Below are 14,397 nucleotides of genomic sequence, written 5' to 3' on the forward strand. Positions count from 1 at the left end.
TCCCTCCCCCTCATTCCCCCTATTCCCCCTATTCCCCTCCTTCCCTCCCCCTCATTCCCCCTATTCCCCTCATTCCCCCTATTCCCCTCATTCCCTCCCCCTCATTCTCCCTATTCCCCTCATTCCCTCCCCCTATTCCCCCCGCCCCCTCTCCGGGTTTTCCCTCTCTCTCAGTGTGGAGGGTCTGGAGGCGGGCCCGGGGCCCGGGACTCCGCCTCCGGGGTTATTTAAGCCTCTCCCCGGGCCGGGTGGGGGGGGGAGTTGAGCCTGACTCACCCTCTCGCCGCTCCGCAGCCTCCCGCTCTCCGAGCCGCGCGGCGGTTGGGGCCTAGCCGCCGTTGCCGGGGTAACTGCAGCCTGCGGCTCGCGCGCGCGCGCGCCGGCCATGGCGTGCTACCAGCTGGTGATCGTGCGGCACGGCGAGAGCAGCTGGAACCAGGAGAACCGCTTCTGCGGCTGGTTCGACGCCGAGCTGAGCGAGAAGGGGGTGGGCGAGGCGCAGCGCGGGGCCCGGGCCCTGCGCGAGGCCGGCTTCCAGTTCGACGTGTGCTTCACCTCGGTGCTCAAGCGCGCCATCCGCACCCTCTGGATCATCCTGGACGGCGTCGACCAGATGTGGCTGCCCGTCACCCGCACCTGGCGCCTCAACGAGCGTCACTACGGCGGCCTGACCGGCCTCAACAAGGCGGAGACGGCGGCCAAGCACGGCGAGGAGCAGGTCAAGGTGTGGCGCCGCTCCTTCGACACCCCGCCGCCGCCCATGGAGCAGCAGCACCCGTATTACTGCACCATCAGCAAGGTGAGGGCACCCAGCACCCACACACTGCACCGTCAGCAAGGTGAGGGCACCCACACACTGCACCATCAGCAAGGTGAGGGCACCCAGCACCCACACACTGCACCATCAGCAAGGTGAGGGCACCCACACACTGCACCATCAGCAAGGTGAGGGCACCCAGCACCCACACACTGCACCATCAGCAAGGTGAGGGCACCCAGCACCCACACACTGCACCATCAGCAAGGTGAGGGCACCCACACACTGCACCATCAGCAAGGTGAGAGCACCCACACACTGCACCATCAGCAAGGTGAGGGCACCCAGCACCCACACACTGCACCGTCAGCAAGGTGAGGGCTTCCCAGCACCCACACACTGCACCGTCAGCAAGGTGAGGGCACCCACACACTGCACCATCAGCAAGGTGAGGGCACCCACACACTGCACCGTCACCAAGGTGAGGGCACCCAGCACCCACACACTGCACCGTCAGCAAGGTGAGGGCACCCACACACTGCACCATCAGCAAAGTGAGGGCACCCAGCACCCACACACCACCATCAGCAAGGTGAGGGCACCCAGCACCCACACACTGCACCGTCAGCAAGGTGAGGGCACCCAGCACCCACACACTGCACCGTCAGCAAGGTGAGGGCACCCAGCACCCACACACTGCACCGTCAGCAAGGCGATGGCACCCAGCACCCACACACTCCACCGTCAGCAAGGTGAGGGCACCCACACACTGCACCATCAGCAAGGTGAGGGCACCCACACACTGCACCATCAGCAAGGTGAGGGCACCCACACACTGCACCGTCAGCAAGGTGAGGGCACCCACACACTGCACCATCAGCAAGGTGAGGGCACCCAGCACCCACACACTGCACCATCAGCAAGGTGAGGGCACCCAGCACCCACACACTGCACCGTCAGCAAGGTGAGGGCACCCAGCACCCACACACTGCACCGTCAGCAAGGTGAGGGCACCCAGCACCCACACACTGCACCGTCAGCAAGGTGAGGGCACCCAGCACCCACACACTGCACCTTCAGCAAGGTGAGGGCACCCACACACTGCACCATCAGCAAGGTGAGGGCACCCAGCACCCACACACTGCACCATCAGCAAGGTGAGGGCACCCACACACTGCACCATCAGCAAGGTGAGGGCACCCAGCACCCACACACTGCACCATCAGCAAGGTGAGGGCACCCAGCACCCACACACTGCACCATCAGCAAGGTGAGGGCACCCACACACTGCACCATCAGCAAGGTGAGAGCACCCACACACTGCACCATCAGCAAGGTGAGGGCACCCAGCACCCACACACTGCACCGTCAGCAAGGTGAGGGCTTCCCAGCACCCACACACTGCACCGTCAGCAAGGTGAGGGCACCCACACACTGCACCATCAGCAAGGTGAGGGCACCCACACACTGCACCGTCACCAAGGTGAGGGCACCCAGCACCCACACACTGCACCGTCAGCAAGGTGAGGGCACCCACACACTGCACCATCAGCAAAGTGAGGGCACCCAGCACCCACACACCACCATCAGCAAGGTGAGGGCACCCAGCACCCACACACTGCACCGTCAGCAAGGTGAGGGCACCCAGCACCCACACACTGCACCGTCAGCAAGGTGAGGGCACCCAGCACCCACACACTGCACCGTCAGCAAGGCGATGGCACCCAGCACCCACACACTCCACCGTCAGCAAGGTGAGGGCACCCACACACTGCACCATCAGCAAGGTGAGGGCACCCACACACTGCACCATCAGCAAGGTGAGGGCACCCACACACTGCACCGTCAGCAAGGTGAGGGCACCCACACACTGCACCATCAGCAAGGTGAGGGCACCCAGCACCCACACACTGCACCATCAGCAAGGTGAGGGCACCCAGCACCCACACACTGCACCGTCAGCAAGGTGAGGGCACCCAGCACCCACACACTGCACCGTCAGCAAGGTGAGGGCACCCAGCACCCACACACTGCACCGTCAGCAAGGTGAGGGCACCCAGCACCCACACACTGCACCTTCAGCAAGGTGAGGGCACCCACACACTGCACCGTCACCAAGGTGAGGGCACCCAGCACCCACACACTGCACCGTCAGCAAGGTGAGGGCACCCACACACTGCACCATCAGCAAAGTGAGGGCACCCAGCACCCACACACCACCATCAGCAAGGTGAGGGCACCCAGCACCCACACACTGCACCGTCAGCAAGGTGAGGGCACCCAGCACCCACACACTGCACCATCAGCAAGGTGAGGGCACCCACACACTGCACCATCAGCAAGGTGAGGGCACCCAGCACCCACACACCACCATCAGCAAGGTGAGGGCACCCACACACTGCACCGTCAGCAAGGTGAGGGCACCCAGCACCCACACACTGCACCATCAGCAAGGTGAGGGCACCCACACACTGCACCATCAGCAAGGTGAGGGCACCCACACACTGCACCGTCAGCAAAGTGAGGGCACCCACACACTGCACCATCAGCAAGGTGAGGGCACCCACACACTGCACCATCAGCAAGGTGAGGGCACCCAGCACCCACACACCACCATCAGCAAGGTGAGGGCACCCACACACTGCACCATCAGCAAGATGAGGGCACCCACACACTGCACCATCAGCAAGATGAGGGCACCCACACACTGCACCATCAGCAAGATGAGGGCACCCACACACTGCACCATCAGCAAGGTGAGGGCACCCACACACTGCACCATCAGCAAGGTGAGGGCACCCAGCACCCACACACTGCACCATCAGCAAGGTGAGGGCACCCACACACTGCACCATCAGCAAGGTGAGGGCACCCAGCACCCACACACCACCATCAGCAAGGTGAGGGCACCCACACACTGCACCATCAGCAAGGTGAGGGCACACACACACTGCACCATCAGCAAGGTGAGAGCACCCACACACTGCACCATCAGCAAGGTGAGGGCACCCACACACTGCACCATCAGCAAGGTGAGGGCACCCAGCACCCACACACTGCACCATCAGCAAGGTGAGGGCACCCACACACTGCACCATCAGCAAGGTGAGGGTACCCACACACCACCATCAGCAAGGTGAGGGCACCCACATACTGCACCATCAGCAAGGTGAGGGCACCCACATACTGCACCATCCGCAAGGTGAGGGCACCCAGCACCCACACCACCATCAGCAAGGTGAGGGGTCCCAGCACACCCACACTGCACCATCAGCGAGGTGAGGGCACCCACACACTGCACCATCAGCAAGGTGATGGGTCCCAGCCCCCACTGCACCCACACACTGCACCATCAGCAAGGTGAGGTACCCACACACTGCACCATCAGCAAGATGAGGCCCCCCAGCACCCACATACTGCACCATCAGCAAGGTGAGGGGGGCACCCAGACAGCACACAGCTAACACCCTAAACAGGGGGGCCCAGCACCCTAAATACCAAAATTGGGGGTGGGCCCAGCACGCAAAATACCCCATCAAGCAATACAGAATTGGGTTAGAAAGGCTGGATGGAGGGTGTGAATGAGCAGGTGGAGGTGGGTGAAGTGGGGGTGTTTTGGGGGCTGGGTGGGTACCGAGGGATGGGGGTGCTTGGTTGGTGGGGGGGGGGGGGGGTTGATACTGGAGCATCATTGAACCAGGGGCATTACTGGGTTAAATCCACTGGGGTGTGGAGAGGGCATCCTTTGTGGGATTACATGTGGTGTGTGGCACAGGCCCTTCGGCCCTTCTTGATGTTGAGTCGTGTCTTGTACACGTGCCTTGCACGCTGCTTGTAGTGGTTGAACACCGCAGTTCGATCCGGTGGCTTCCTGCTACAAGTATTTCCGCATCTTGCTGTTTTCCGTCTGTCCTATTCTCTCTGTCTGTCTCTCTCCCACCCTCGTGGGGAGACGTGCACTTCCTCACGCTCCTTCACACTCCGTTATTCGTGCCCACATCCTCTGACTCAGCCGTTCTTCGAACTTCGCTCCCCCTATTGCTAACTGCTGGATCCCCAGATGTGCAACGGGCCTCATGCCCGGGCATCTCTTGCAGGTTTAACCCCGTGTTGTCTGCGCGAGAGATTTCTGCGGGGCATTCTGCATCGTTTCTCAAAAGGCTTTTTGCAAGTTTCAAAAAGTCTCCTTCGGCCTTCTCATGAAATGAATGAATGAAAATCGCTTATTGTCACAAGTCGGCTTCAAATGAAGTTACTGTGAAAAGCCCCTAGTCGCCACATTCCGGCTCCTGTTCGGGGAAGCTGGTACGGGAATTGAACCGTGCTGCTGGTCTGCTTTAAAAGCAGCGATTTAGCCCTGTGTGCTAAACCAGCCCCTACTGCAGGAGAAACGGACTAAATATTTCACCCAGAAAAGTACCCACAGACCATCTTTGCCCATAGCTAAGCAGATGCATGAACAATGTTCAAAAGGCATCTTGACAAACACATGGATAGGACGGGTATAGAGGGATACGGCACTCGGAAGTGCTGAGGGTTTCGGCCAAGGGTGGTATCATGACCAGTACAGGCTTTGGGGAGGGGGGGGGGGGGGGGGGGGCGAAGGGCCTGTTCCTGTGCTGCATTGCTCTTCGTAGTTCCAAGCAATGTGGGGTAGGACACATCGAGATTACAAGATTTACATTTTAAAAGGTGAATTGAGGATTTTTGCTTTGCAGGCACGTCGCTACGAGGGCCTGAAGTCATCTGAGCTGCCCACCTGCGAGAGCCTAAAGGACACCATCGCGCGGGCACTGCCTTTCTGGAACGAGGTGATAGTGCCGCAGATTAAGGCTGGCAAGCGGGTGCTGATTGCGGCCCATGGCAACAGCTTGAGGGGCATCGTCAAGCATCTCGAGGGTAAGCTAACTCCGCCGGCTTTCTGGGCTTGCAGTGTGGTTTGATGGGCATCATCAGCGGTTCCGGGGGTGGGGGGGGGCATTCTGCCGGAGTTGGCGGTGGGCTATTTGACTGGGGTAGGCCTTCGACCATCTAACGAGTGCTCTGTACCACGGCAGCCATGGTGAGGGAGGGGCGTCCAGGGTAGGAAGTTAAACCCGAGAGCAAGATGGGCGTTGCGCCATTTTGTACCACTTCTTGCTGGCATCCTGTTCGAAGAGTTGTCGAGCATTATTAATCTGGCTCGAGCACAAATTCTAGAATTTGAATTCGGGAGACTGCTTGCAGTAAAATTTGCCCGAGGATTTGTTGTTTAAAAATGCAACTGGTTCAGTAATGTCCTTTTACGTCTTTGTCTGCTCTTGCCCTCATCCTCGAGGCCCCCCCGCATAATCTGTGTGCCTCATGTGTGAATGCCAATCACAAGGTGCTGTCTAAATGTCACTTGAGGGCGAGGCAATATTAAATAGCTCTCGGGAAGGTCTCGATTGCAGCTGACATTTTGAGTTCCTCCCAGCTCGGGGTCGCTAAAGACCAACTAGCAGCTATACTGCAATCTAACGGGTGTCCTTTTTAGCGAGACCAAATTGAGGGGTCAAGGAAAAGGCAGGCCCTCAAAGGGAGCGTGCATCCAAGTAAACCGAATCTCAATGCCAACTTAAAACGTCAAACAAAAATGTGACTGAAGAGGTTGAGGAAGCGCCCCCAGCCTCGCCGGTCCAGCCCACTGGGTACAGGGCAGGCACCACTGTCTTCAAAAGTAGCAACGTCAACTGTACGGTGAACGGGTTAACTTCAGCTAACCCGTCTCTTCCTGTGTGTATTGCAAGGGGTAACAATGGCGGACATCAATGGATAGTTCTGCTTTTTTTAAAATTTATTTAAACAGCGTGGTGATACAGCAAGTCCTCTAACCCCCTCGGCCTATCCTTATTTAGCCCTGTTCAAAAATAATGTTTGCAGCTACGGGATTTGTTAACCTGCCGGCGTAAACAATTAATTCAAACGGGTGCCCTTTGCACCCTGCAACGCTCAGCTCTGCTGCCCTGCCATGAGAGGGACTGGGACTGGTCGTTCTACGGGCCTGAGCAGACCCATTAATTTGGGACGGGTAGATTGGAAAGATCCTAGGCTCTGCTGTGGATATAGTCTGACGTGATGGAGCAGTCATGCAAACTCCCCGACGGAACTAATGCCACTGCTCTCACCTCCTTCCACTGAACTCCCGTCACCTCTGGGCTATTACAGTCACTATGCAGCCGCTGAAAGCTGACCATGCGGGTGCAACAAGCAGTTAGGAAGGCAAATGGTGGCCTCTGTTGCAAGAGGAGTAAAGATGCCTCACTGCGGTTGTACAGAGTGGGACAGGCACCGGGAGTATTGTGCACAGTTGCCCGAGGAAGGATACACGTGAGCACTATACAGATCCCTGGGACAGTCCCGTGAGGAGAGATTGAGGAGACTTATCCAGAGTTTACAAGAACGTGGGGTGACCTCATTGAAGCATACTGAATTCTTACAGGATAGATGCAGAGAATAAATTTCCCCCGGCTGGGTGGGGAATTGGACCAGGAGGCAATCTTCAGGATAAGGGCGGATGAATCTTTGGAATTCTCTACCCCAGAGGAAGTCGGGCACAGTATATTCAAGACCGAGATGGGTAGATTTCGACATCAAGGGATACGAAGATAGTAACGGAGGGAATGGTGTCTAGGTGAAGATCAGACACTGTCCAGTTGAATGGCAGAGCAGGCTCGAGGGGCCAAAAGGCTTACTGGGTGTTCGGCAGTTCCAGATCAGCCACATTCCTTTTCTTTCTTAAATTTAGAGTACCCTATTCTTTTATTCCAATTTAGCGTGGCCAATCCACCTACCCTGCACATCTTTGGGTTGTGGGTTTTGGGACACGGGGAGAATGTGCAAACTCCACACGGACTGTGACCCACAGCGGGATCGAACGTGGAACCTCGGCGCTGTGAGGCAGCAGTGCTAACCTCGGCATTGCACTTCTGACAGCAAATTGTCCAGTGCTGCTGTTTTAAAAAATTTAGAAGTCCTCCCGGCACTCCAGTGGCCCGTTGAAAATCCCGTCCACATGAACGGTCACAGACCTGAAACATTAACTCTCTTCCTTTCCATAATGATACCTAACAAGCATTTCCAGCATTATAGGAACAGGAGTAGGCCATTCAGCCCCTCGAGCCTGTCCCGCCATTCAATGGCTGACCTGCGGCCTAACTCCATATACCTGCCTTGGGCCCGTGTCCCTTAATATCTTTGCTTAACACAAATCTACCGCCGGTTTAAAATGAACAACCGATATTGCTTCGACTGCTCTTTGTGGGAGAGAATTCCAAACCGCTACCACCCTTTGAGTGAAGAAGCTTTTACTAACATCTCTCCTGAACGGTCCAGCCCTAATTTTGAATCTCCAACCAATGGAAATAGTTTTATCTTTAGCCACCCTGTCTTTCCCTGTTAATATCTTGAATACTTCAATCAGATCTCCCCTTAACATTAATGATCTGGAAGAAGGAACTGAAGGCACTGTTGCTAAGTTTGCAGTTGATACAAAGATCTGTAGAGAGATGGGTAGTATTGAGGAAGCAAGGGGGCTGCAGAAGGACTTGGACAAGCTAGGAGAGTGGGCAATGAAGTGGCAAATGAAATACAATTTGGGAAAACTGTGAGGTTATGCACTTTGGAAGGAGGAATTTAGGCTTAGACTATTTTTTAAATGGGGAGATGCTTTGGAATGCAGAAGCACAAAGGGACTTGGGAGTCCTTGTTCACTATTCTCTTAAGGTTAACATGCTGGTTCAGTCGGCAGTTAAGAAGGCAAATGCAATGTTAGCATTCATGTCAAGAGGGCTAGAATACAAGACCAGGGATGCACTTCTGAGGCTGTGTCGGGCTCTGGTCAGACCCCATTTGGAGTACTGTGTGCAATTTTGGGCCCCATATCTAAGGAAGGATGTGCTGGCCTTGGAAAGGGTCCAGAGGAGGTTCACAAGAATGATCCCTGGAATGAAGAGCAGTCATATGAGGAAGGACTCTGGGTCTGTACGCATTGGAGTTTAGAAGGATGAGGGGGGATCTTATTGAAACTTACAGGATACTGTGAGGCCTGGATAGAGTGGACGTGGAGAGGATGTTTCCACTTGTAGGAGAAACTAGAACCAGAGGACACCATCTCCGACTAAAGGGCCGATCCTTTAAAACCGAGATGAGGAGAAATTTCTTCAGCCAGAGGGTGGTGAATCTGTGGAACTCTTTGCCGCAGAAGGCTATGGAGGACAAATCACTGAGTGCCTTTAAGACAGAGATAGATAGGTTCTTGATTAATAAGGGGGTCAGGGTTATGGGGAGACGGCAGGAGAATGGGGATGAGAAAATATCAGCCATGATTGAATGGCGGAGCAGACTCGATGGGCCGAGTGGCCTAATTCTGCTTCTATGTCTTATGGTCTTAACCATCTAAATTCTAGTGAAAACAGGTCTAATTTGTATAATCTCTCCTCGTAACTCAACCCCTGTAATCCGGGTATCATTTTTGTAAACCTACGTTGCACTCCCTCCAAGGCCAAACTATCCTTCCTAAGGTGTGGTGCCCAGAATTGCTCACAGTGACTCCAAGTGGGGTCTAACCAGGGGGCTGGTAAAGCTGCAGCATAACTCCTATGTCTGTATATTCCTACGGTGTGGTGCCCAGAATTGCTCACAGCGACTCCACTATTTTCTGCTTTAGATTTTAAAAGTAACTTTTTGGTCCGAGTTTTGTTGGGGGTTGCAGTGCCCAGACCTTGGTGTGGCATTATAATAATCTTTATTGTCACAAGTAGGCTTACATTAGCACTGCAATTAAGTTACTGTGAAAAGCCCCTCGTCGCCACATTCAGGCGCCTGTTCGGGTACACAGAGGGAGAATTCAGATTGTCCAATTCGCCTAACAAGCACGTCTTTCGGGACTTGTGGGAGGAAACACACGCAGATACGGGGAGAATGTGCAGACTCCGCACAGACCCAAGTGGGAATCGTACCTGGGACCCTGGCGCTGTGAAGCCACAGAGCTAACCACTGTGCTTCTTTGCCGCCCGAGATGATGGTGGTGAAGATTTGGGAGTGTATGTCAGTAAGGCAAACCAGATGGATGTTTGCAGTTTAATTTGTTATGCGATTAAGCAGTCAGACCTAAAACCCAAACTATTCCCTCGAAGACGGGAAACAAAGTGAGCTCCTCGGCGTACAGGGGGGCAATAGGGGAGAAATGGTGTTGCCTTTTTCCCAGGGCGTTCCTTTCCAGTCTCCATAACCATGTTGCACTGTGAACTTTGGGAAACACCTCTTGTCTAGAATTATTCGACTTCCAAAGGGATTCACGACGGGAGATGCGGATTCCGTGACCTAAAGTGCCCACTGTAAAGTTGATCGCTAAACTTGCCCTCGCTTTCTAAAAATACTGGGTGTCTGGAACAAGCAGTTTAAACGTCAACTCGCTGGTGCTGTAGAAAGGTCACTCCCACCCCCTCCCAACTGAAGATTCCGGGTCGTATTTCTGACAGGGTGGCCATTTGCATTCTCCTCGCACTGGTAAGGGATTTGGACGCCAAAAATAACCGGACAGACCCAGCCTGTGTAACGCGAGTGAGCAGAGACCCACTCCGTAAAAGGTCAAACGGCATTCCAAGGAGCCCCTGTCACTGTAACTCAGACAGCGTGCAGAGTGTTACTGCTGCTCTGGCAACGAGGCAATCTTTCTCTTCGAAAGGAATTGTATTTCTAAACGAATGCATTTGTGAAATGAGGTGATATCTTTGCAGCTCGCACCCTGCACAGTCTCTCCCTCGACAGGATCCACTGCGCCGCCTTGTATTCTGTCTGGCTTTCAGCTGCGCCCGTATTAGCACAGATTAAAAGTCCTGCTAGTTGGGTGGGGTGGTGTGTTGGGGAAGCAGCTGTTGGCCTTAACCCTCCGTTACAAGGCCAAAATCAACTAGGGCCCCTCACTCCCAACCAGTTGGTCAGGTCCGGTTTCGGCTGTGACCTCTGACAACTTGACTAACTCTGAAAGTGAAAATGGTGATTTGGGCTTGCTACACTCTCTGGGGCGGAGATGGGAAGCCAGGCTGTATGCTGTTGCTGTCCATTACTATCCATGCATTTGTAATTCTGGACTTAATTATTCCAGTGAACTAATTTCCTGGTTCCCCATCTCCTTTTGAGACGTTCACAGTCAGTGGGTTAGCAAGGTTGCACAGCTAAAGATCCAGGGTTCGATTCCCGGCTTGGGTCACTGTCTGTGCGGAGTCTGCACGTTCTCCCCGTGTCTGCGTGGGTTTCCCCCGGGTGCTCCGGTTTCCTCTCAAGTCCCGAAAGACGTGCTTGTTAGGTGAATTGGACATTCTGAATTCTCCCTCTGTGTACCCGAACAGGCACCGGAATGTGGCGACGAGGGGATTTTCACAGTAATTTCATTGCGGTGTCAATGTAAGCCTACTTGTGACAATAAAGATTATTATTTTATGTCATTCACTCACGAATCGACACCAGCTCCCTGCCCAAGCACACCTATAAATTCCTTCCGGTTCTGAAAACCTCCCCACCTTGAGCCACATTCTTCATTCCCTCCCTCCCCCCGCCTTTAAACCGGTTATCTTGCCTACTTTGGGAGTAGAGGGGCTTTTCTATCTCTGCTCATGGGCAGCATGGTGGCACAGTGGTTAGCACTGCGGCCGAGGACCCGGTTTCGATCCCGGCCCCGGGTTACTGTCCGTTTAGAGTTTGCACATTCTCCCCGTGTGTCTCCGGGTAGGTGGATTGGCCACGCTAAATTGCCCCTTAATTGGGGGGGGGGGGGGGGGGGGGGGGGGGGGGAGAATTGGGTACTCTTTTAAAAAAATGTTAAAATTTTTTTAAAGCTTTGTTTTGCTCTATCGAGCTCCTTTTAAATCCCCTTTGTCTTAAAGCTTTCGTCAACGGTGCATTGAGCCCTCCCGGAGTCTCTTAAAACGAACCAAATATTCGGGTAGCACAAGTGGATAGCACTGTGGCTTCACAGCGCCAGGGTCCCAGGTTCGATTTCCCCGCTGGGTCACTGTCTGTGCGGAGTCTGCATGTTCTCCCCGTGTCTGCATGGGTTTCCTCCGGGTGCTCCGGTTTCCTCCCACAGTCCAAAGATGAGCAGGTTAGGTGGATTGGCCGTGATAAATTGCCCTCCGTGGCCAAAAAGGTTAGGAGGGGTTATTGGGTCACGGGGATAGGGTGGAAGTGAGGGCTTAAGTGGGTTGGTGCAGACTCGATGGGCTGACTGGCCTCCTTCTGCACTATGTTCAAAATATGCTATCTAAATCCCAAGTTGCGTGGGATCGGAAAAAGCTTCACTATATTGCTTCTTCCCCTCACCAACGCGGGACCATTACCACTGGAGGAGTGTAGCTGACCGTCTTGTCTTGTTGGGGCAACGTCCCAAATTTTACTCTTGTTTCAGGTATGTCTGATGCTGCAATCATGGAGCTCAACCTGCCCACTGGCATCCCCATCGTCTACGAGCTGGATGCGAACCTGAAGCCCACCGGCCCCATGAAGTTCCTGGGAGATGAGGAGACCGTCAAGGCAGCTATGGAAGCTGTAGCATCGCAAGGCAAGGTGAAGAAGTGAAGCCGAGGAGGGGGGGGGGGAAAAGGTGACTGCCAAGCCTTGTTGGCGAAGATAGTGCCTGAAAACTACTGCTGTATCCAGTCGACAAGCACTGCTGTACCATTTTTTTTAATAAATGTGCCGTATGCGGTTATTTATCATGAAGAAATGTTAAATTAAACATGGCATGATGGCATCTGCTTCTTGTCTTCGTCTGATTTCCACGCAAACACGGGAGATCGGGCCTGTCATTTAATCCCCCACTTGGGTGGCTTGGCACTGCTGCCTCTGCCAGGGACCTGGCTTCAATTCCAGCTTTGAGTGACTGCAGTCTGCACGTTCTCCCCCGTGTGTGCGTGGGTTTCCTCCGGGTGCTCCGGTTTCCTCCCACAGTCCAAAGATGTGCAGGTTAGGTGGATTGGCCATGATCAATTGCCCTTCGTATCCAAAGATGTGCAGGTTAGGTGGATTGGACATGATCAATTGCCCTTCGTATCCAAAGATGTGCAGGTTAGGTGGATTGGACATGCTAAAATTGCCCCTTGCTGTCCAAAGATGTGGAGCTTGGGTGAGATTATAGGGTGGGAAGGGGCCTCGATGGGGGTATTCTTGCAGAGGGTCGGTGCAGACTCTTCTAGGCCGAATGGCCTCCTTCCACACTATTTGTCAGAGGCTGGGAATCCTGGGGTTATGATGGAATAATCTCCACTTGCCTGTATGAATGAAGCTCCAACTGCACAAGGTGCTCAAAACCATCCCACCAACTTAAACATTCACTCCCTCCACCATCGACGCACAGTGGCAGCCGTGTGTACCATCTACAAGATGCACTGCAACAACTCACCAAGGCTCCTTAGGCAGCACCTTCCAAACCCACGACCTCTACCATCTAGAAGGACAAGGGCAGCAGATACCTGGGAACCCCACCACCTGGAGGTTCCCCTCCGAGTCACTCACCACCCCGACTTGGAAATATATCGGCCGTTCCTTCACTGTCGCTGGGTCAAAATCCTTGGAACTCCCTCCCTGACAGTACAGTGGGTGTACCTACAACTCGTGGATAGCAGCGGCACAAAAAGGCAATCGCCATTACGAGGGCAATTGGGGATGAGTAACAAATGCTGGCCGAGCCAGCGATGCCTACATCCACAGTGAATTTTTTTTTATTTTTTTTAAATGCTCTCACCCCTAGTTTTCCAGCAAAATACTGCAGCTTTCAGTATTTCCCGCCTCATAGAATTTATCAATCAATGAAGAATGATTACTCGGGAAGCTGCATGCACTCACAAAACTGTATCCCGGTCAGAGTAGTCAGGGGACAAGACCATATCAGTGACAATTCCAAATCATTCATTGTCACAAAAGGTTAGACTGGAGAGGTAGCAGAGAATGTCTCATCCTCCAATGGCCCTTTGGCTGTTTAAAAGCAGCTCTTCAGGTATTCTGATTGAACACACTCGGATTATTAATTGTTCATTCAATTAGAAAAATAACGTGTCGGTTTTAAATTCGCGATGGACGTTTTCAAATTTAGAGTACCCAATTTCTTCTTTCCAATTGAGGGGCAATTTAGCGTGGCCAATCCACCTACCTACCCTGCACATCTTTGGGTTGTGGGGGCAAAACCCACGCAGACACGGGTAGAAGAATGTCACAATGGACATTTTAACCAAAAGACGACAGACTTGCATTTGTATAGCCCCTCAGTTCATCCTTTCCAGTCACTTTTTAAGTGTAGTGGCAGCACCCAGCTGTTCAAAGTGTTCACTAGGGGATCGATCTTTTATGCCCACTGAAAATGAAAATCGCTTATTGTCACAAGTAGGCTTCAAATGAAGTTACTGTGAAAAGCCCCGAGTCGCCACATTCCGGCGCCTGTTCGGGGAGGCTGGTACGGGAATTGAACCGTGCTGCTGGCCTGCCTTGGTCTGCTTTCAAAGCCAGCGATTTTAGCCCTATGCCAAAATACCCGGCCTTGCAGTTTAATGTCTCTTCTGCAACACACTGTGGCACTCGCTCAGTACTACACTGCCGTGTCGGCCTGGCGATTCTGCCCTCGTGTGGGA

The 14,397-nt window shown here is 53.9% G+C and overlaps 1 protein-coding gene across 1 annotated transcript; it reads left to right on the forward strand.

Moving 5' to 3' along the window:
• Positions 1-250: 250 nt before the first annotated feature.
• LOC140397006 (phosphoglycerate mutase 2-like) lies at positions 251-12,525 on the forward strand. Its single transcript, XM_072486036.1, has 3 exons — positions 251-799; positions 5,476-5,656; positions 12,183-12,525. The coding sequence occupies exons 1-3, from the start codon at positions 386-388 to the stop codon at positions 12,350-12,352; spliced, it is 765 nt and encodes a 254-aa protein (XP_072342137.1). The 5' UTR covers positions 251-385; the 3' UTR covers positions 12,353-12,525.
• The last annotated feature ends 1,872 nt before the right edge of the window (positions 12,526-14,397 follow it).

The sequence above is a fragment of the Scyliorhinus torazame genome, chromosome 20 (assembly GCF_047496885.1).
Source record: "Scyliorhinus torazame isolate Kashiwa2021f chromosome 20, sScyTor2.1, whole genome shotgun sequence".
NCBI classification, from domain to species: Eukaryota; Metazoa; Chordata; class Chondrichthyes; order Carcharhiniformes; family Scyliorhinidae; genus Scyliorhinus; species Scyliorhinus torazame.